The sequence below is a fragment of the Microcaecilia unicolor genome, chromosome 3 (assembly GCF_901765095.1).
Source record: "Microcaecilia unicolor chromosome 3, aMicUni1.1, whole genome shotgun sequence".
In the NCBI taxonomy this organism is placed as follows: Eukaryota; Metazoa; Chordata; class Amphibia; order Gymnophiona; family Siphonopidae; genus Microcaecilia; species Microcaecilia unicolor.
In genome coordinates, this window is record NC_044033.1 from 256,296,773 (window position 1) to 256,318,317 (window position 21,545).

General features: G+C 46.9%; 2 protein-coding genes across 3 annotated transcripts in view; one reads left to right on the forward strand and one right to left on the reverse strand.

The window, feature by feature from the left end:
* Positions 1 to 1,273: 1,273 nt before the first annotated feature.
* FUZ (fuzzy planar cell polarity protein) lies at positions 1,274 to 11,549 on the reverse strand. Of its 2 annotated transcripts, none has more exons than XM_030195425.1 (11): positions 11,444 to 11,549; positions 10,126 to 10,247; positions 9,843 to 9,927; positions 9,548 to 9,616; positions 9,085 to 9,189; positions 8,790 to 8,987; positions 6,521 to 6,616; positions 6,316 to 6,422; positions 6,082 to 6,161; positions 5,853 to 5,948; positions 1,274 to 2,443 (listed from the first exon to the last, which is right to left on the reverse strand). In XM_030195425.1, exons 1-11 carry the CDS (start codon positions 11,528 to 11,530, stop codon positions 2,241 to 2,243), a joined length of 1,248 nt encoding a protein of 415 aa, XP_030051285.1. In that variant the 5' UTR covers positions 11,531 to 11,549; the 3' UTR covers positions 1,274 to 2,240. The 2 variants fall into 2 exon arrangements, with proteins under 2 accessions (XP_030051285.1, XP_030051284.1); XM_030195424.1 differs by having other exon boundaries at positions 5,853 to 5,954.
* Positions 11,550 to 17,264: 5,715 nt separating this feature from the next.
* The window catches only part of LOC115466622 (cathepsin D-like), a 37,108-nt gene continuing 32,827 nt past the window's right edge, over positions 17,265 to 21,545 (forward strand). The window contains exon 1 of the mRNA XM_030197986.1: positions 17,265 to 17,569. Coding sequence (XP_030053846.1) covers positions 17,517 to 17,569 — 53 coding nt within the window. The 5' untranslated portion in view covers positions 17,265 to 17,516. The remainder of the gene's footprint in view (positions 17,570 to 21,545) is intronic.

Below are 21,545 nucleotides of genomic sequence, written 5' to 3' on the forward strand. Positions count from 1 at the left end.
AAATCCTCCAGGGCCGACGTGACGCCACCCACATGTGCGAATATCAGCCTGCTTGTTCTCAGAGAGACATTTATTCACTGAGAGGATTTGAACACACAACCCTTTGTTCCAAAAGCAGGTGCACTTTCCACTAGGCCACCACTAACATCATAATGTGTTGGTTGAATTTCCAACACCTTATGCCTCTCATTTATGTTGATTTTCCCAATAAAGATTTATTCACTGAAAGGATTTGAACTTGCAGCCTTCTGTTCCAAAAGCAGGTGCATGTCCCACTAGACCAGCACTAACTTGACAATGAGTTAGTGGAATTTCCAACACCTTATACCTCTACTTCCCTGATTTGATTGTCCAAATAAATAATATCTATAGGCTGAAAGGCTTTGAATCAACCCTGCATTCTTTTAGATTGTAAGCTCTTTGAGCAGGGACTGTCCTTCTATGTTTAAATTGTACAGCGCTGCGTAACCCTAGTAGCGCTTTAGAAATGCTAGTTAGTAGTAGTAAAAACAGACATATAGCCCTTTGTAAAAGGGGGTGGGTGGAAATGGGTCAATTGGGCTTTGTTGCAGTGTGTATTTAATGTTATGTTGTTTTAAACATTTTATTTATTAGGATTTATTTACCACCTTTTTGAAGGAATTCACTCAAGGCGTTGTACAGTAAGAATAGAACAAAAATGAGCAATAGACAAGTACAGCAGTAAAAATATTCAAATAATACAATGTATAGCATAGTATTCTACTTACAATGTCAACACAATGCACAATAACAGAGGAATGGCCTAGTGGTTAGGGTGGTGGACTTTGGTCCTGGGGAACTGAGTTTGATTCCCACTTCAGGCACAGGCAGTTCCTTGTGACTCTGGGCAAGTCACTTAACCCGCCATTGCCCCATGTAAGCCGCATTGAGCCTGCCATGAGTGGGAAAGTGCAGGGTACAAATGTAACAAAAAAAAAAAAAAAATACAGCATTTTAACTGACAATGTAGGGTATAGGCAAAGATGGGTAAGAAATAGGAGTTAGAAGCAAGGTGAGTAATTTAAAGAAAAGTGCACATAAGGTCAGAGAGATGGTTAAATATTATCTCCGCTAGGGTAGGAGTGGATAAACATGTTCTGCTGCAGTATGATGTTGAGAACTTCTGTGTTTACGCTTTTTTTGATAATAAAGATTAAAATTTAAACAAGGATCTCATTCATGAAAGGATTATACAGCATTAGGAGGAAATGGGGGGGGGGGGGGGGGGGGGGGTCTTACCTTACTGCACCACCATAGCCATGGATCAGCTGCCCTTTGATTTGTGTTTTGATGATGAAGAAGCTACAGGCACTGGGTAGGACATTAGGAGGATTAAAACAGATCTCTTCCAACTGGAAGACATCCCCTCACCTCCTACACAATCCAGTTGTAATTAGTGGCGGCCTGTTGCTGGTGTTCTGCCAGGTGTGACAGCCCTGTATCTTGCTGGGCTTTCAGAGTGTGGCTAGCTCCTCTCTAGCCTTTACACTGATACATCTGCCCAGGGTGTCAGAGCCATGCAGTTGCTTGATGGATTTTCAAATGCCAACCACGTAGAAGTACTTCAGCAAGAACTTATCAACTGCACCAGGGAAAGGACCCAAGGACACGAGTTCCCAACTTTTTGGTGGCAGCACAACCCCTTTCCAGCATCCAAAAGTTTTTGGGACCCCTCCCCTTCCTTCTCATCCAAATCATTATCACACATAGAGCCAGCCCAAGTGTATCTGATGCCCTAGTTAAGCCTAAAACCATACACATGCACCCTTCCCCTCAGGTGGCATCTCCACTGTCTCTTACCCTTCCAAGCCCTCTGGGCCAGCACTTCCCCTACCCATCTAGCTCCCTGGGCCAGCATCATTCCTTCCCCTCCCTCCAAAGCCCAATATCTCCCCCTCCCCTCCTTCCAGTCTCAGATCTTTGGGATGTTGTGCTGAGGACTTACAGTTGTTTGAATTCTGCTGATTCTTTTTGGAAAAGGCATTGTGTGGTGACCACAACTGACTGCTAGAGAGTGCCGCCCTAGCGAGGAAACCCAACTGGTGAATGTGTAAAGAGGGCAGACAGAGAGAAGAGGCAGACAAAGGGCCCTATGTGGTCTGCAACGCAAGACACACTTCCCTGCTCTTTCATCTCCTTCCAGATTGTCTCTGCACTCACTTCACAATATTTCTGCTTTACCAGTACCAGAAGATAAACGTCCTTGTGGCTCTGCTAGCTCAGAAAGGGGCATCCTTGGTGAAGGTCTGCAGCGTTCTGGTAGCTATGCTGCGCAGACTGAAGGTAGGCACTGTAGGCTGGAAGAGGAGGAAAAGTTGGCGCTGCTCTGCCTGTAGCGCGTAACACTTGTGACTGCTGGAAGCAATGTAACACTCTGAGGCACTGTGAGAATATCCAGCCTGAAACTCCTCCAGAAGAGGAACTGTAAGGAGACAGAAAGGGGTAAAATGGTCATACTGATTTCCAGTGCCTCTCCTCTAGTCCCTCAGACGTGATCACCACTTTACAAACTGCAGGCAGTGATCTGAGGTACAAGTTAAAGGCTCTGTAGGCTGGGGCTGGTCATTTTTTAACACCTCCCTCCAAAATCCAGTACTAGGCATACCGAGAATACAAAACACTCAGGACCTATAGAGCAATTCTAGCATACCATAAGCAGTAATTTCTACGAGTCACACAAGGAAAAGGAAAGCATCGTAAACATTACAGTGAGCACTAGAACATCAATTCACTTATTGTAAAACGAAACCAGACAGAATAGTACAGATTGTCGATCCTGCACCGTCAATGCCAACTGAAAGCCATGTCTTTTTCACAAACACAGATACACCCTAATCCACTATAGAATAAGTAATCATAACCTTTCTATTTAGACAAAAATTAAACTGAACTCCCAGGATACCAGACTCTGCATACAATGCAACACCACAGAAACAGAAAATGTCCCCTAGTACTGTGCAAAATATAAAGACAGCAGATGTAAATTTGAAAAAACTAACAAATACCAATCACCACTTTACAAATTAACAAATAGAAATAAAACAAATATCCTACATAATAAAACACACCTCCAACGTTTGAAGCATCGTGCTCTCTTTAAGGTTGTATCCATCTCCTGAATTGACGTCATCATTCTTCCGGGTACGTCACACGCAACACTGACCAACCACAGGTGGGAGGGCGGGCACACGGCGGCGATTGGCTCTACCGTTCAGTGGGCGTGCACGCTGAGCTGTGCATGGCAGTGGAGGTTGGGCAGTTGGCAGAGGGGCAGAGATTTGGGCGGTGTGGTGCTGTAAGGGGAAGGAGAATCGCTGGGTGGCTGTGGGGGGGGGGGGGGCAGGGGAGATAGGTCAATCGCTGGGTGGCTGGAGGGGGGGCAGGGGACAGAGGAGAATCGCTGGGTGGCTGGAGGGAGGGCAGGGGAGAGAGGAGAATCACTGGGTGGCTGAAGAGAGAGCAGGGGAGAGAAGAGCATCGGTGGGTGGCTGGAGAGGGGAAAGAGAAAAAGTAGAATCGGTGGGTGGCTGGAGGGGGGAAGAGAAAAAGTAGAATCGCTGGGTGGCTGGAGAGGGGGCAGGGGAGAGAAGAGCATCATCGGTGGGTGGCTGGAGGGGGGGGAGGGAAAAAGTAGAATTGCTGGGTGGCTGGAGGGGGGGGGCAGGGGACAGAGGAGACACACTCGCACCCAGCAGTCTCACTTTCTCTCTGTCGCACATTCACTCTCTATTTCTCATACACAGTCAATCTCACACATACTCTCTTAAACATACACACTCCGAGGAAAACCTTGCGAGCGCCCGTTTCATTTGTGTCAGAAATGGGCCTGTTTTACTAGTAGAAAATAATACCATTTTATTGGACTAATACATTTAGCTGTCAGAGGCCAAAACCTTCTTCCTTAGGCCAATACAGTATAGTGCTGTTACAGTATCCTATCCTGACCTGAGGAAGGGGGGGTTTGTTCTCCAAAAGTTAGTCAAAATGTATTAAAATTAGTCCAATAAAAAGATTAACTTATTTACATGTTCTATTATAAACATTAACACAGCTACAATACTACTTTATCCTAAAGCAAAAAAATAAAAATATGTATTTTATTTACAGTTTGTTGTCTCTGGTTTCTGCTTTCCTCATCTTTTCACTGTCTTCTTTTTTTTTTTTTTTTTACTGTTTAAATATTTTATTAGGTAACATCACAATACAAACATTGTAGACATGAACAGTTTTATCCCATACATTTCTCCCTTCCCTCCCTCTCACTGTCTTCTTTCCATCCAGCATCTGTCTTCGCTCTCTCTCTGCCATCCAGTGTCTGCCATCCCCTCCATCCAATGTCTGCCCTCTCTCCCTGCCCTCTCCCTTCCATCCAAATCTGCCCTCTATCTCTGCCCCTTCCATCCACCCTCTCTCTCTCCCCCTTCCATCCACCGTCTGCCCTCTCTGCCCCTTCAATCCACCATTTGCCCTCCCTCTCGCTCCCCCTTCCATCCAGGATCTGTCCCCTCTCTCTCCGCCCCCTCTTTTCAGCCCCCAGTTTCAGCCCCAGCCCTTTTCTCCCACCAGTCCCGAGCTTCAGCCCCCAGCCACTTCTCCCTGTCCCCTTTTCAGCCCCTAGTCTCAACCCCAGCCCTTTTCTCCCACCAGTCCCCACAGTTTCCGCCCTTGCCCCTTTCAGCCCCCAGTTCCAGTACTAGCCCCCTTATCCCATCTACCCTCCTTTTCAGCCCCCAGTTCCAGTCCCCTTCATCCACATGCCTTGCATTATGGCCTCCCTTTTCAGCCCCAGGCCCATTCTCCCACCTGCCCCAGGCATGGCCTCATTCTCCCTCCTGCCCCTTCTCAGACCCAGTTCCAGGCCCCTTCTCCCATCTGAGCTCCCCCTCCCAGAGCCAGTCCCCCATCTAAGCCTCCCCCTCCCCAACCCAGACCCCATCTGCCTACCAGCTCCGTCGACAGAAGACCCTCTTCTCCTGCCACCCGGCACCCAGCCTTAAAAAGAAAAAAATTTGTGAAGCGCCTCACGTCTGCTCTGCTGTAATTGAAGCAAATCGCCTTGTCGCGTTGGCCCTTCCCTCACTGTGTCCCACCCTCTGATGTAACTTCATATTTCTGCGAGGGCGGAACACAGTGAGGGAAGGGCCAACGCGATGAGGTGATTTGCTTCATTTACAGCAGCGCAGACGCGAGGCGCTTCACTGATTTCTTTTTAAGGCTGGGTGCCGGGTGGCAGAAGAGGGTCGTCTGTTGATGGAACTGGTGGGCAGGTGCGGACTGCGGCACCAGCCGAGCACCCCCAACCTGCTGACACCCGGGGTGGACTGCCCCCACCGCGACAGTGTCCCCAGCTAATGTACAACCAGGTATTGAATGCCAGGCCATGTGTGCTTATCATTACTGAAAATTTGGGCCTGACCGATAGGAAGCAGCTGCAGATACCTAAGGCTGTCTCAGCTGACAACAAGCCAGGTATCTGGCCTTGTCCACACCCACCCCAACTGCAATAGCTACTCCTAACTAGAATCCCTCCACAGGCCTCTCTGGGCATATGTTTAAAATCCTTCTCTAGTGCAGTAACTGTTAATAGGTAGGTCCCACCATGGTAATAGTGAAATTGAGGCAATGGAGGGCAAAATGTTTCACCCAGGGTCACAAAAAACATTGGGGAAGGGGGGGGGGGGGGGAAAGAAACTTAATTTACCCTTCCAACATCAGGACACTCTGGAATGTACTATGTCCAGGTAAGCAAAACCAATGTTTCAGAACATGTTTCACTTATCCGGACAAAGCACAACCCGCCACGGAAGCCTAAGAGAACACGGGACACTCACGTGTTCTTTCATCCAATCGCTCAGGTGGGAAGTAATGTGTCACAGCTAACGTGTAGAAGGCACGCAGGACAGATCTTCGCTCTGGAAGGGAGAGCCCAACACCTGGGGAGAGGAGCCCAGATTAAACATAAAAAAAACCCATAAAAACCTGCACAGTCCATCCAGTCTTCTCAACGTGGCAGAGGAGAATCATCCTTATTAGCCAAGCACCCCATACCCCTGATCTTACCGTCTTTCGGTGGCTTTTCCCCTGGCTGAGCCTGCACCGTGAACAAGAGCCGGTTCTGATCTTGTTTAATTAATAACAGCCTAAAAAAGAACAAGACAGTAGCATGGACTGAGAAAAGACAGAGGTGATTCCAAAGAGCTCCATAAAACACAAACATATCGCTCTGACAGGACTTGCATTCATCTCTGTTCACCCACCCATAAAACCCTGGGAAACTAGGCCCATCCACATTACCCCAGAATTCCCTGGTGTAGAGGAATGGATGCTGGGAAAGATCGGAGCTGTACTCGCAGGCAGGCTTTCACTGGCTCCAGCAGGGGCTTCCAAAACACCTCCACCAGCTGCACAAAAGAATAACCCAGGGGGAAAAACAAACATCACGGCTGTGTTGAAAAAAAAAAATCAATAACCCACCAGATCCATGAACATTAACACCAACCTCGGTCTCCACTTTGTGCAGAGAGGGACTCGGCCCACACAGAACACAAACATCCACTCCAGGGACCAGCTGGAAGGTGAGAAGCCTGTGAGGGACCTGAGAACATTAGACAAAAAGGCAGGGAGCCTGTTAGGAACCAAGAACAAAATGATGACTCGCAACTGTTCTAAAAACCTAGTCACCATGTTTCGTTCAAACACAGCAATGATTGACTTGTATTTGAATTACTTTTGTATGGAGACTTATTTTGATGTTAAATGCTGATAGTGATAATAAGGAGTTTTGAAACACTGGATTTGAATTTTCCTGATTACAAATGTAAAATGTATGCACACTCAAAGGCTTATTTTTGAAAGAGAAGGACGGCCATCTTTCAACACAAATCGCAAGATTACTACTACTTATCATTTCTATAGCGCTACTAGACGTACGCAGCGCTGTACACTTGAACATGAAGAGACAGTCCCTGCTCGACAGAGCTTACAATCTAATTAGGACAGACAAACAGGACAAATAAGAGATAAGGGAATATTAAAGTGAGGATGATAAAATAAGGGTTCTGAACAAGTGAATAAGGGTTAGGAGTTAAAAGCAGCATCAAAAAGGTGGGCTTTTAGCTTAGACTTGAAGACGGCCAGAGATGGAGCTTGACGTACTGGTGTCCTTCTCACAGGGTCGCCCAAATCGGCATAATCAAAAGCCGATTTTGGGTGTCCTCAACTGCCTTCCGTCGCGGAGACGACCAAAGTTCACGGGGGTGTGTCGGAGGTGTAGCGAAGGCGGGACTGGGGTGTGCCTAACACATGGGCGTCCTCGACCGATAATGGAAAAAAGAAGGAAGTCCCTGACAAACACTTGGACGACATAACCTGGTCCTTTTTTTCTTACGGCCAAGCCACAAAAATGTGCCCTAAATGACCAGATGACCTCCCCTTACTCCCCCAGTGGTCACTAACCCCCTCCCACCCTCAAACATTTTTTTAAATATTTTTTCCAGCCTCTATGCCAGCCTCAAATACCATACCCAGCTCCATGACAGCAGTATGCAGGTCCCTGGAGCAGTTTTAGTGGGTGAAGTGCACTTCAGGCAACCGGACCCAGGCCCATCTCCCCCCTACATGTTACACTTGTGGTGGTAAATGTGAGCCCTTAACATGTAGGGCTATGGTAGTGGTGTACAGTTGTGGGGAGTGGGTTTTGGAGGGGGTTTGGGGGCTCAGCATACAAGGTAAGGGAGCTATGCATCTGGGAGCAATTTCTGAAGTCCACTGCAGTGCCCCCTAGGGTGCACGGTTTGTGTCTTGGCATGTCAGGGGGACCAGTGCACTACGAATGCTGCCTCCTCCCACGACCAAATGGCTTGGATTTGGTCATTTCCGAGAGGGAGGTCCTCAGTTTCCATTATCGCTAAACATTGAGGACAACCATCTCTAAGGACGACCATCTCTAAGGTTGACCTAAATTTCGCGATTTGGGCGTCCCCGACCGTATTATCGAAACAAAAGATGGACGCACATCTTGTTTCGATAATACGGGTTTCCCCGCCCGTTCGCTGGGACGCCCTGCGAGGACGTCCTCAGGAAAACTTGGGCGCCCCTTTCGATTATGCCCCTCTCAGTCTCTCAACCTCCCTCGGTTAGTCTTTCTCTTCATGCAGCCCCTCGGCTCCATTATATTTCACAAGGAGAAAGATTCTTTATGGCAAACTAAACTCAGAACATCCTCACTCCCTGCTCACACATTTTTTACGTAACCTGCATGAGAGCTGTTTCATCTTGTTCTTCCCATTCCTTGGTTCTGCAGAAGTAAAAACAGTAGCTGTATGGATTTGGACTAATGATTTACCCAGCTAAAAGGCCACATTTCAAAACAAACTATGTACCAGTGTGCACAGAAGCTACTTCGAAAGAATGAACAGAACGAGGCCATGCTGCCGCCACCATCTCCTCCTGGGGTTCGCATGGCTGAACACAGTATCTCCGCCCTGCATCGCCTTTCAGCTCCCTTGTAACACAGAAAGCAAGTGCCACTCCAGGCATCTGACTGCAGTGTCAGAAGCTAGATATCACCACTGGATCGTGGTAGGACAAATTTCAGTGTTTTTCAGTTATAACTAGGAAACCCAAATTCTTGGGGGTGTAATATCAGTGTTTTCTGATATAGCAGAAAATGAGAGCTTTAAACAGTAACACTGCAGGAGAAGAGCCTGTTAGGAAATACAAGAATTCGGTGTAGACAGAGCCGGGCTCTCTCTGGTTTCATGTCTTACTGTAGGGCTGCCATGTGGAAGGTACACCGGATAATCCCTTGACGAGCGTGGTGCCAGCGAAGCCACAAGCCAGGTCAGCAGCATCACTTCCTGAGCTGCCAGTCGCCACCATTTCTCTGTTGCCACCACTATTCTCCCCCGTGCCACCAGGCAGCCAAAGTCACTATCAGCAGCCCGGATGAACGCATCCAGGCACTCCTAGAAGATGAGATCTGCAGTCAGACGAAGCAGACACCCCTCCGCCCCTCCCATTCTATCCCAGAAGCACACACCATGCTGACTGGTTTTCTCTTACCTGGAGAACGGGGATGTCGTGTGCCATCACACAATCCACACACTGCACCAGGTCCCCAATCCTCTCTGACGCTAGCAGCAAACTGTCAATCAGTGGGTAGCAAGCCTACAGAAAAAGCAGATGGGCCTGGAACTGCAATTTTACTTCAGCATCAGTAAGAATATTTGAAAGACTCTGAATTCAATGAGTTGAGGGGTGAGCAGAGACGACTCCTATCTGCAAGAAGAGCAGGGTGTACAATACTGGAACAAACAGGCAGCCAAGAGCAGAGGGTCACTGTGCTTCTTATCTGCTACCAGAGGCCCCCCTTGATCTTTACAACTGCCGTCTCCTCCACCCTCTCAGGATCTGTCCCACCTAGGTTTAGTGAACGACCAGAAGAGATGTGCCCTAAATGACCAGATGCTCTACGTACATGCTGAAAGCTCTCGGGGAAATGCTCAGACACAGCAAACTGACGTACCCTCAAGTCTTTCTTCAGGCGCTCCACGTTCTTAATGTTAACCAGCTCGTCAAGGCCAATTACCATCACCTGGGATAGAAAGTCACACAGAAACATTTGAAAACACTGAAGGTACCCTTTATGTGAACAGAAATCGGGGTGACAGGTCACTTCCCCCACTGCAACTGATCTGTGCATCCCACTTCATGTCAGTTCTCATTGCTGGGTCGGTCACTGCTACATTAGGAAGTTCAGGGTGGGCATGCACATGGTAATGCAGACTTAAAGGGCAGGAGGTTTGGAGACACAAACTCACCATGGCATGAAACACGTTGTCCATAAGCCTGTGCAGATAATGGTCGCTGGCATCCTCCTCTGATGATATCACTATCAGGCTGATACTAAAAGTGAAAAAGCAGATCGTGTAAGAATGAAGAATGTCACAGAAGCAGTATCTCTCAGTTTCTTCATATCAAACGACTGTTTCATCTACACTCCATCATCTCTCCCACCTATCCACACCATTTTACTGGCATCTCCCTCTTCTTTCTTTCATACATGCGAGAGAAGCGACAGCGGTCAAGCAAGACATAGCTCACCTGTCATGGAAGGACTTCCAAAGCACCTTGACATTCTCAGTGCATGTGGCACTCAGCAACACGTCCTGGCTGTGACCAAACATGTGAACCCCATTTAGCGAGCCAATTACTGAGAAGGGGAGCTGTGAAATCAGGCAGGAAAAGAAAAAAAATTATGCCTGATCTGATCATTTGCTTTCCTTTAGTCCTACCGGACTAGTCCACGACCTGCGGGTCATGCCCATCAACCATCCACTAGTCCACATACTTAACCCACTTGTTCTGGTCTGGGCATTAAGGAAGGCACTGTTTATCCTGGTGCTTGCCACAGCTGCAATTTATGATCCACAAAGCCACTAATATGTCAACCTGAATATGAGTCAATCCTTCACTACACTGCATATTGCTAAACCTTAGAGAAAACAGCAAAGACTTCACTGCAAAACGAACCTGAAACACAATGTTTAATCCTAGGAAAACAAGGGGAAAGAGCAGCCAGAGCTGATGAATTCAGAGTGAGAAACAGCATCTGATTCTCCATCACTGTGCTCTTTCTAATTTTATTTTATTATTACTATCCTGCTGTACTGTGTAGCAGTACACACACACACACATATATATATATATACACACACACACACATGGTGTTGGGGGAGGAGTGTGTATCTCTGATGATGCAGAGCTGCCAAGTTACCCATTCCAGGAGGGAGACTTTTTGGCCGGTTCTGGTTTTAAACTTACATACCAAAGCAGCGCAGTATTTGCAGTCCATGATTCTATCCATTGATATTAGTGCTGCAGGTTCCATAGAAGGGGCGTAGCCAGACCTTGATGGGAGGGGGGTCCAGAGCCCAAGGTGGAGGGGGGCACATTTTAGCACGCCTCCACCGCCGCCTTCGACCCCCCCCGCAGGACATGCATGCAAGACGTCAGTCAGCAGTGAGCACTCGCAGCACAGATCAGCGAACATGCCAGAGACTGGTGCTGAAGACGACTAAGGCTAGCGGGGGTTGAAAGTGGTGGGAGAGGGCCGGCAGAGGGGGGGGGGGGGGGGGTCGAAAGTGGCCAGGGCTAAATCTGTGGGGGCACATGCCCCCGTAGCCCCACCTAGCTACGCTCCTGTTCCATTGTGCACCAGGATGAGGTTGGCAGGATTGGTCAAAAAGTCTCTCCTGGGATGGGTAACTTGGCAGCTCTGAATGATGGGTGAGTTGTGTCTATATAGTGCTGCTGAATGGGTGGGGGGGAGGGGCATATATAGATAATGATCAGGGACGCGTGTGTTTTAGTGTTCCCGGGTCACGGTGCTCCCTCCCCCTCCCTCCGTTCCCGGAAGAACCTGTCGCGCTGCTCCTCGGTGGCGGCTGTACACCGGGACTCCGCTTCCAGTCGTCAGACACAGCAAACACAGGCGCAGCCCCTCCATCCCGGCTCCGCAGCCTCATCTCCAGGCAACCAGGCACTGGCACCACCCCCCGCACTTCACTGCGCAGACTTAGCCCGGCAGCGTGCAACGTCACACACCCCGCCCCAAAAGACGGCCCCGCCTCCACTGGACTAGGCTGGTTCACATGAGTTTCTTCCTATTGTTGTCAGTGAGCACTTACGACGCCTAAGTTGGCCACGCCCCCGAATGACGTCGCTGCAAACGCATCTCCCTGCTTTCCGTTCTGAAGTCTCCGCCCCTCACTCACTAGCACTGCAGCGCGGGGGGGGGGGGGGGGGGGGGGGGGAAAGCGCTGTGTTCGTTGTCCAATACTGCGCTATTGCAACATCATACAGTGACAGACCATCCCCATCACGGCACTAGTGCAGCATTATTCACCTCCCAATCTCCATTACTGTACCGTCACACACCTCCCATTCACCATCATTGCACTAGTGCACTACTGCTTAATGGTTAGTACAGTAGAGTACCACTGCAGTTTCTTGTGACTGGGCAAGACACCTCTCTCTGTGGCACCAAGTACAAAATAACCACAGAAAGGCAGTATATCAAGTCCCATCCCCATTACTCCACTATCACAGCCCCGTCTTCCACTACTGCACCATCACACACCTACCATCCCCCATTACTGCACTAGAGCAGTATTACAAACCTCCCATCCCCCACTAGTGTAGCATTACACACCCCATCTCCCATTACTGCACTAGCACAACTTCATACATTTCCCATCCCCCATAATGCATCACTGCAGCATGACATACACCCCATCCTCCATTACTGCACTACAGCATCCCCCACCACTAGCCATACACCTCTCTCCCATTATTGCAACAATGCAGAACCACACACCCCTGTTCCCCATTACTGCACTAGTGGAGCATCATAAAAAAATGTACAGCTGATGGGTTGGGGAGGGGAGGTGGTGTATTTTCAATGGGAATTTTGTAGGGATGTGAAATGTGTGAGGGGGAAGTGGAGTTGGGTTTTAGTTAGTGAAAATTTGTATTAGCTTCAGAGGGTTGTTATTGTATTTTATTTGTTGTAATTGAACAGTGCACCTCTGGACATGGATTGTTATTTTCAATTTTTCAATAAAAATTTAAAGTAAAAAAAATGTACAATTATCTCCATTACTGCACTGTTGTAGCACTACTATATCACCCCTTCATATTGCCTAAGTATTATAGCACCACACACAACCCACCTCTATAAATGTATTTCTGCATTCATTCAAATACTACACAACTGCAGCAGTGTCTCACACACACCGTCACCATTCCAATATTACAGTACCGCAGTCACCCACCCCACCCCCAACATTACATCAGTACCTAACACTTTACTGCATCAGAAAAACACACACCTCCTCTATTACTGCACTACTACAGGTTCATATGCCCCAGTTCTTCATAACTGCTGCATCTCACAAAGCTTGACCCCACTACCAGCCCACCGGAGCAGCATCTAAGTGGCTGTGGGGTAACCCCAGAAGGGTGGCTAGGTGTTCCATGACACACACCCTCACATCTATTACTGCATTACTGCAGCATCACATAAAAACACACCCTTGCATTACTGCAGCACACACCCTCACATCTATTACTGCATTACTGCAACATCACATAAAAACACACCCTGCCTGGGGTTGCCCCACGGCCACTTAGACTGTCTATCCCCAGCATTTCCGCCTGCACCTGCCATTTGTGCTCTACAATTGCACCCTCCTCCCACTGACTGGTCACAACCTCCACTGGGCGAGTCTCCCGCTCTCAAATTATCCGCAGTGATTTCTAGGTTACTGGAGGCCACACTCCCAGTGGTCCCTCAGTTCCCAGACAGCACTCACAGACCCAACACTCAAACCACCAGGATTCTGTATCAGTTCAAATAGAGCGAGCAAACAATCGTGTTTATTCTCAGAACTTGGAACAGTGGACAAAAAAAAGTGCAAATAGCAAACAATAATAGGTAACTAAAATATTGATCAATTATAACACTAACTAAACATCTAGTACATAAGTAATGCCACACTGGGAAAAGACCAAGGGTCCATCGAGCCCAGCATCCTGTCCACGACAGCGGCCAATCCAGGCCAAGGGCACCTGGCAAGCTTCCCAAACGTACAAACATTCCACACATGTTATTCCTGGAATCTTGGATCTTTCCAAGTCCGTTTAGTAGCGGTTTATGGACTTGTCCTTTAGGAAACCGTCCAACCCCTTTTTAAACTCTGCTAAGCTAACCGCCTGCACCACTTTCTCCGGCAACGAATTCCAGAGTTTAATTACACGTTGGGTGAAGAAAATTTTTCTCCGATTTGTTTTAAATTTACTACACTGTAGTTTCATCGCATGCCCCCTAGTCCTAGTATTTTTGGAAAGCGTGAACAGAAGCTTCACATCCACCTGTTCCACTCCACTCATTATTTTATATACCTCTATCATGTCTCCCCTCAGCCGTCTCTTCTCCAAGCTGTATAGCCCTAGCCTCCTTAGTCTTTCTTCATAGGGAAGTCGTCCCATCCCCGCTATCATTTTAGTCGCCCTTCGCTGCACCTTTTCCAATTCTACTATATCTTTCTTGAGATGCGGCGACCAGAATTGAACACAATACTCAAGGTGCGGTCGCACCATGGAGCGATACAACGGCATTATAACATCCTCACACCTGTTTTCCATACCTTTCCTAATAATACCCAACATTCTATTCGCTTTCTTAGCCGCAGCAGCACACTGAGCAGAAGGTTTCAGTGTGTTATCGACGACGACACCCAGATCCCTTTCTTGGTCCGTAACTCCTAACGTGGAACCTTGCATGACGTAGCTATAATTCGGGTTCTTTTTTCCCACATGCATCACCTTGCACTTGCTCACATTAAACATCATCTGCCATTTAGCCGCCCAGTCTCCCAGTCTCGTAAGGTCCTCTTGTAATTTTTCACAATCCTGTCGTGATTTAACGACTTTGAATAACTTTGTGTCATCAGCAAATTTAATTACCTCGCTAGTTACTCCCATCTCTAAATCATTTATAAATATATTAAAAAGCAGCGGTCCTAGCACGGACCCCTGAGGAACCCCACTAACTACCCTTCTCCATTGTGAATACTGCCCATTTAACCCCACTCTCTGTTTCCTATCCTTCAACCAGTTTTTAATCCACAATAGGACATTTCCTCCTATCCCATGACCCTCCAATTTCCTCTGTAGCCTTTCATGAGGTACCTTGTCAAACGCCTTTTGAAAATCCAGATACACAATATCAACCGACTCCCCTTTGTCCACATGTTTGTTCACTCCTTCAAAGAATTGAAGTAAATTGGTCAGGCAAGATTTCCCCACACAAAAGCCATGCTGACTTGGTCTCAGTAATCCATGTCCTTGGATGTGCTCTGTAATTTTGTTTTTAATAATAGCCTCTACCATTTTCCCCGGCACCGACGTCAGACTCACCGGTCTATAATTTCCCGGATCTCCCCTGGAGCCTTTTTTAAAAATGGGCGTTACATTGGCCACCCTCCAATCTTCCGGTACCACGCTCGATTTTAAGGATAAGTTGCATATCACTAGCAGTAGCTCCGCAAGCTCGTTTTTCAGTTCTATCAGTACTCTAGGATGAATACCATCCGGTCCAGGAGATTTGCTACTCTTCAGTTTGCCGAACTGCCCCATTACGTCCTCCAGGTTTACCGTGAAGTCAGTAAGTTTCTCCGACTCGTCCGCTTGAAATACCATTTCCGACACCGGTAACCCACCCAAATCTTCCTCGTGAAGACCGAAGCAAAGAATTCATTCAGTCTCTCCGCTACGTCTTTGTCTTCCTTGATCGCCCCTTTTACCCCTCGGTCATCCAGCGGCCCAACCGATTCTTTTGCCGGCTTCCTGCTTTTAATATACCGAAAAAAATTTTTACTATGTTTTTTTGCCTCTAATGCTATCTTTTTTTCATACTCCCTCTTGGCCTTCTTAATCTGCGCCTTGCATTTGCTTTGACACTCCTTATGCTGTTTCTTGTTATTTTCAGACGGTTCCTTCTTCCATTTTCTGAAGGCGTTTCTTTTAGCCCTAATAGCTTCCTTCACCTCACTTTTCAACCAGGCCGGGTGTCTTTTGGACTTCCGTCTTTCTTTTCTAAACAGTACCTGGGAAGGTCAGGACATATACTTCACTGAGCCTCAGCAAAGAGATCTGTCTCTTTTTCTTCCTGGCTAAGACTGAAGCAACAGCCAGCATCTGCTGGGTAATTTCAAAACTCCAGGCCAATCAGAGCACAGAACAGTCAAGATTCAAATAAAAACTGGTTATATCACTACAGCCACTTCCTATTATCTGTGTGCCAACTAAAAGAAAGAGAAGTCAGTCCTCTGTAACAGCTTTAAGCATAAACATGCACCATCTGCTGGTCAAACAGGAGAAATACACTTCAGATACACTTCAGACATAATTAAAACAGGAAAATATCTATGTTACTATGTTATGTTACATTTTACAGGCTTAAAACACACTGTTTCTTTACACACACACACACACACACACACACACACACACACACACTCACCTCTATTACTGCTTTAATGCAGCATCACATAAACACATCCCTCACCTCTATAATTGCATTACTGCAGCAACACACACACCTTCACCTCTATTACTGAATTACTGCATCACATAAACATACACCCTCACCTCTATTACTGCAGCAAAACACACACCTTCACCTCTATTACTGCAGCATCACATAAAAACACACCCTCACATCTATTACTGCTTTACTGCAGCATCACATAAACACACCCCTCATTTCTATTACTGCAGCATCACATAAGCACATGTCACTTCTCTTACTGCATTGCTGCAGCATCACAAAAAAACACATCCTCCCATCTATTATTGCAGCATCACATAAACACACCCTTCACCTCTATAATTGCATTACTGCTGTAACACAAACACACACCTTCACCTCTATTACTGCATTATCACATAAACACACTCCTCACCTGTATTACTGCATTACTGTAGCATCACATAAACACGTCACCTCTCTTACTGCATTACTGCAGCATCACATAAACACAATTCCTCACCTCTATTACTGCATTACTGCAGCATCACAAATACACAACTTCAACTCTTACTGTAGCTTGACATAAATCAACAACTCTCACCCCCTTTGCTGGTGTTCTGCAGCAGGCCTCGTTTGTGAGACCTCTTTTTGCTCCTCTGATTGCTGTGGGGGTTTCATTTTCTGCTGCTTCTCTAGATATAATGAATGCACTCCCTTATATGCCCTCTGTCATCCCTGCCCCGGTGCCCCTCCGTAACCCTGGATCATTTCTGCCCCCCCCCCCCCCCCCATCCTGATATAGAACTGCTCAGGAGGATTACCACCAGAAAAAGACACACCACTCCCCCCCTTCTTCGGAATGCCTAATTCTTTCACTTTTTTTGTTACATTTGTACCCTGCGCTTTCCCACTCATGGCAGGCTCAATGAGGCTTACATGGGGTAATGGAGGGTTAAGTGACTTGCCCAGAGTCACAAGGAGCTGCCTGTGCCTGAAGTGGGAATTGAACTCAGATCCTCAGGACCAAAGTCCACCACCCTAACCACTAGGCCACTCCTCCACTGCATCTGTATAAAATGCCTTGTATTCAGCACACATGAGCTAAAATCACAAGGCACTGCTCTGTGTGCCCTTCAGTCTGGCACTCGTCCAACAGGAGTACCCACTCTCTGCTGTTGCCATCGCCAGAGTCCTGTGATCGGTCACATGGGTCCTTTCCCTCACAATCGTAAGAGACACTGCAGCCACAGTGGCATAAAAGACCAATCCGAGCCTGCTTGTGGTTGTACCAGGTCAAGGGAACTCCCCTTCATCTCAGAGCTAACACTCAAGAGCAGCAGAGGAGAGTGAAAAAGGAAGTTGGTTTCTCAGAGGCTTGAAACTTGCCAGGAAAAGAAATATGAAGTTCTTGCCATTCCTCTGCCTCATCCTGTCAGTAACGGCTCTGATCCGGTAAGTGAGAACTCACGAAGGGTTCTGTACCCACTGGCCCAGGAAGACAAGTTCAAGGCCACCTCCTGTCCTGCACGTCTGATGCTTCCTGTAGGTGGCTAGATGGGTTATGTCTGAGGCTTTGCTGTATAAGCTCAGGAAAGTACCTTTTAGGCCTTGGTCTGGGATCTGGAAACAGTACTCTGTGCTTAAGCACTGGGGGGGGGGGGGGGGGGTTACTGCTTGCACTCATGGCTCACTCGTGATGGGAGGGGGGGTCACTGCTTGCATTAGAAGCACACTGCTTGCACTGGGGGTCACTGCTTGCACTGGGGATTACTGCTAACACTGGGACTCACTCCTTGCACTGGGGGCTCAGTCTTGTACTGGGGAGTCACTGCTTGCATTAGAAGCACACTGCTTGCACTGGGGGTCACTGCTTGCACTGGGGCTCACTGCTAACACAGACTCATTTCTTGCACTGGGGGCTTAGTCTTGTACTGGGGAGTCACTGCTTGCATTAGAAGCATACTGCTTGCACTGGGGGTCACTGCTTGCATTATTATTATTATTATTACATTTGTATCCCACATTATCCCACCTTTTTGCAGGCTCAATGTGGCTTACAATTCATCGTGGATACTGTTATCAATAGAAATCAAACAAAATAAAACATGGAAAATAAAATAAGATGATACCTTTTTTATTGGACATAACTTAATACATTTCTTGATTAGCTTTCGAAGGTTGCCCTTCTTCGTCAGATCGGAAATAAGCAAATGTGCTAGCTGACAGTGTATATAAGTGAAAACATTCAAGCATAACACCCAACAGAAAGGACTTAACAAGGATCTGGGGTTCCTAGCCCATTATAAACCATAAAGCTGTATGTCTCTGTTGATCACCCCACCCCTCACCTATCCACACCCATCCTGTTAGAATATCAATGATATGCTTTGATGTCCCCATGCATACCTCCGACCCACCCCCATCCTCCCACCCTGTCAGACTGTCATAGTAATGCTTGAATGTTTTCACTTATATACACTGTCAGCTAGCACATTTGCTTATTTCCGATCTGACGGGCAACCTTCGAAAGCTAATCAAGAAATGTATTAAGTTATGTCCAATAAAAAAGGTATCATCTTATTTTCTTTTCCATGTTTTATTTTGTTTGATTTCTATTGATAACCTTAAGAGTGGACTAACATGACTACCACACTCCTCTACTTATCGTGGATACTGGAAATAGAAGAGAATGTACATTTGGTTTTACAGCGAGTTTTGGGTATATGATGGTGAAATACATAATATTAGAAATAGAAAAGAGTATACATTTGTTTTAGCAGAGGTTTTGGCTACATGATGGTAAAATACATAATAGTGTTAAAGCCATAGACATTAGGTGCATGATAGTGTGAAAGCAGAAGACAGTAAAGAACATTCCTGGGTAACTTAAAGAAAGTAGAGTTACGCGTGTTGTTCTTTATGATATATTTTGTTGAAGAGATAAGTTTTCAGGAGTTTGCGGAAATTGGTCATTTCGTAGATCGATTTCAGGTTACGTGGCAGTGAATTCCAGAGCTGTGTACTTGTATAGGAAAAGGTTGATGAATGCACTGATTTGTATTTCAAGCCTTTACATTTAGGAGGATGAAGATTGAGGAATGCGCGGGAGGATTTTTTTGCATTTCTGGGTGGTAGTTCTATTAGGTTCGACATGTAGGCTGGGGCGTCACCATGGATGATTTTATGGACCAAGGTACAGAGTTTGAACGTGATGCGTTCTTTGAGTGGGAGCCAGTGTAGTTTTTCGCGAAGGGGTGTTGCGCTTTCGTATGTTGGTTTGCCGAATATAAGTCTGGCTGCCGTGTTCTGGGCTGTTTGGAGTTTTTTGAGTATTGGCTCTTTGCAGCCAGCGTAGAGTGAATTACAATAGTCCAGATGACTAAGTACCAGCGATTGTACCAGGTATCGGAAGACGTTCCTTGGGAAAAATGGTCTGACTCGTTTTAGTTTCCACATTGCATGGAACATCTTTTTAGTTGTGTTTTTTGCATGGTTCTCAAGTGTTAGGTGTTGGTCGATGGTGACTCCAAGGATTTTTAGGGTGTCAGAGACTGGTAGACTTAGATTAGGTGTGTTGATGGTGGTGAATTCCTTCTTGTTGTATTGCGAGGTGAATACTAGGCATTGGGTTTTTTCGGCATTTAGTTTCAGTCGAAATGCATCTGCCCAGGAGTTCATAGTGTGTAGGCTTTGGTTGATTTCGTCAGAGATTTCTCTTAGATCTTGTTTGAAAGGGATAAAGATTGTTACATCATCAGCATATATGTGTGGGTTTAGGTTCTGATTCGATAATAGCTTAGCCAAGGGTGTCATCATTAGGTTGAATATGGTCGGTGAGAGGGGGGATCCCTGTGGAACTCCGCATTCAGGTGTCCATGTGGCTGATGTTGTCGAATTTGATGTCACTTGATATGAGCGGGTGGTTAGGAAACCCTTGAACCATCTGAGCACGTTACCTCTGATTCCGAAGTATTCGAGGATGTATAATAAAATTCCATGGTTGACCATGTCGAATGCGCTTGACATGTCAAATTGTAGCAGTAGTATGTTGTTGCCGTTTGCTATCAATTGTTTGAGTTTGGTCATAAGCGTGACTAGTACGGTTTCTGTGCTGTGGTTAGAGCGAAATCCTGACTGGCAGTCGTGCAGTATTGAGAACTTGTTTAGATACTCTGTGAGCACATTGCTTGTATTGAGGTCACTGTTTGCACTGGGGCAAATCATGGGTGGACAGAGGGGGTAGGTCATGGGCGGAGATGGGCAGGTCAGGGGAATGTCTCAGAGTTATGCAAGTAACTGATAGAATGAGTTATGCACTCTCAGGGCACAATCAGATGCCAACAGCTACAACAGCCATTGATTTGGCTTAACGGCACCTAAGACTGGGCACATTTTACCCTCTGAGGACTTGTTTTAAGTTTACGTCAGGGGCTGGATACCCCTACAGTGGTGGAAATAAGTATTTGATCCCTTGCTGATTTTGTAAGTTTGCCCACTGACAAAGACATGAGCAGCCCATAATTGAAGGGTAGGTTATTGGTAACAGTGAGAGATAGCACATCACAAATTAAATCCGGAAAATCACATTGTGGAAAGTATATGAATTTATTTGCATTCTGCAGAGGGAAATAAGTATTTAATCCCTCTGGCAAACAAGACCTAATACTTGGTGGCAAAACCCTTGTTGGCAAGCACAGCGGTCAGACGTCTTCTGTAGTTGATGATGAGGTTTGCACACATGTCAGGAGGAATTTTGGTCCACTCCTCTTTGCAGATCATCTCTAAATCATTAAGAGTTCTGGGCTGTCGCTTGGCAACTCGCAGCTTCAGCTCCCTCCATAAGTTTTCAATGGGATTAAGGTCTGGTGACTGGCTAGGCCACTCCATGACCCTAATGTGCTTCTTCCTGAGCCACTCCTTTGTTGCCTTGGCTGTATGTTTTGGGTCATTGTCGTGCTGGAAGACCCAGCCACGACCCATTTTTAAGGCCCTGGCGGAGGGAAGGAGGTTGTCACTCAGAATTGTACGGTACATGGCCCCATCCATTCTCCCATTGATGCGGTGAAGTAGTCCTGTGCCCTTAGCAGAGAAACACCCCCAAAACATAACATTTCCACCTCCATGCTTGACAGTGGGGACGGTGTTCTTTGGGTCATAGGCAGCATTTCTCTTCCTCCAAACACGGCGAGTTGAGTTCATGCCAAAGAGCTCAATTTTTGTCTCATCTGACCACAGCACCTTCTCCCAATCACTCTCGGCATCATCCAGGTGTTCACTGGCAAACTTCAGATGGGCCGTCACATGTGCCTTCCGGAGCAGGGGGACCTTGCGGGCACTGCAGGATTGCAATCCGTTATGTCGTAATGTGTTACCAATGGTTTTCGTGGTGACAGTGGTCCCAGCTGCCTTGAGATCATTGACAAGTTCC

Excerpts from the sequence above, each read along its gene's own strand:
- FUZ (XM_030195424.1), bottom strand. The coding sequence starts at position 11,530 with ATGGAGGGGCTGCGCCTGTGTTTGCTGTGTCTGACGACTGGAAGCGGA. Across the intron at positions 6,617-8,789 it reads TTCCACATGGCAGCCCTACA|GTCCCTCACAGGCTTCTCAC; the intron begins GTAAGACATGAA and ends TAATGTTCTCAG. Across the intron at positions 2,444-5,852 it reads GCGATTGGATGAAAGAACAC|TTCCTCTTCTGGAGGAGTTT; the intron begins GTGAGTGTCCCG and ends GTCTCCTTACAG.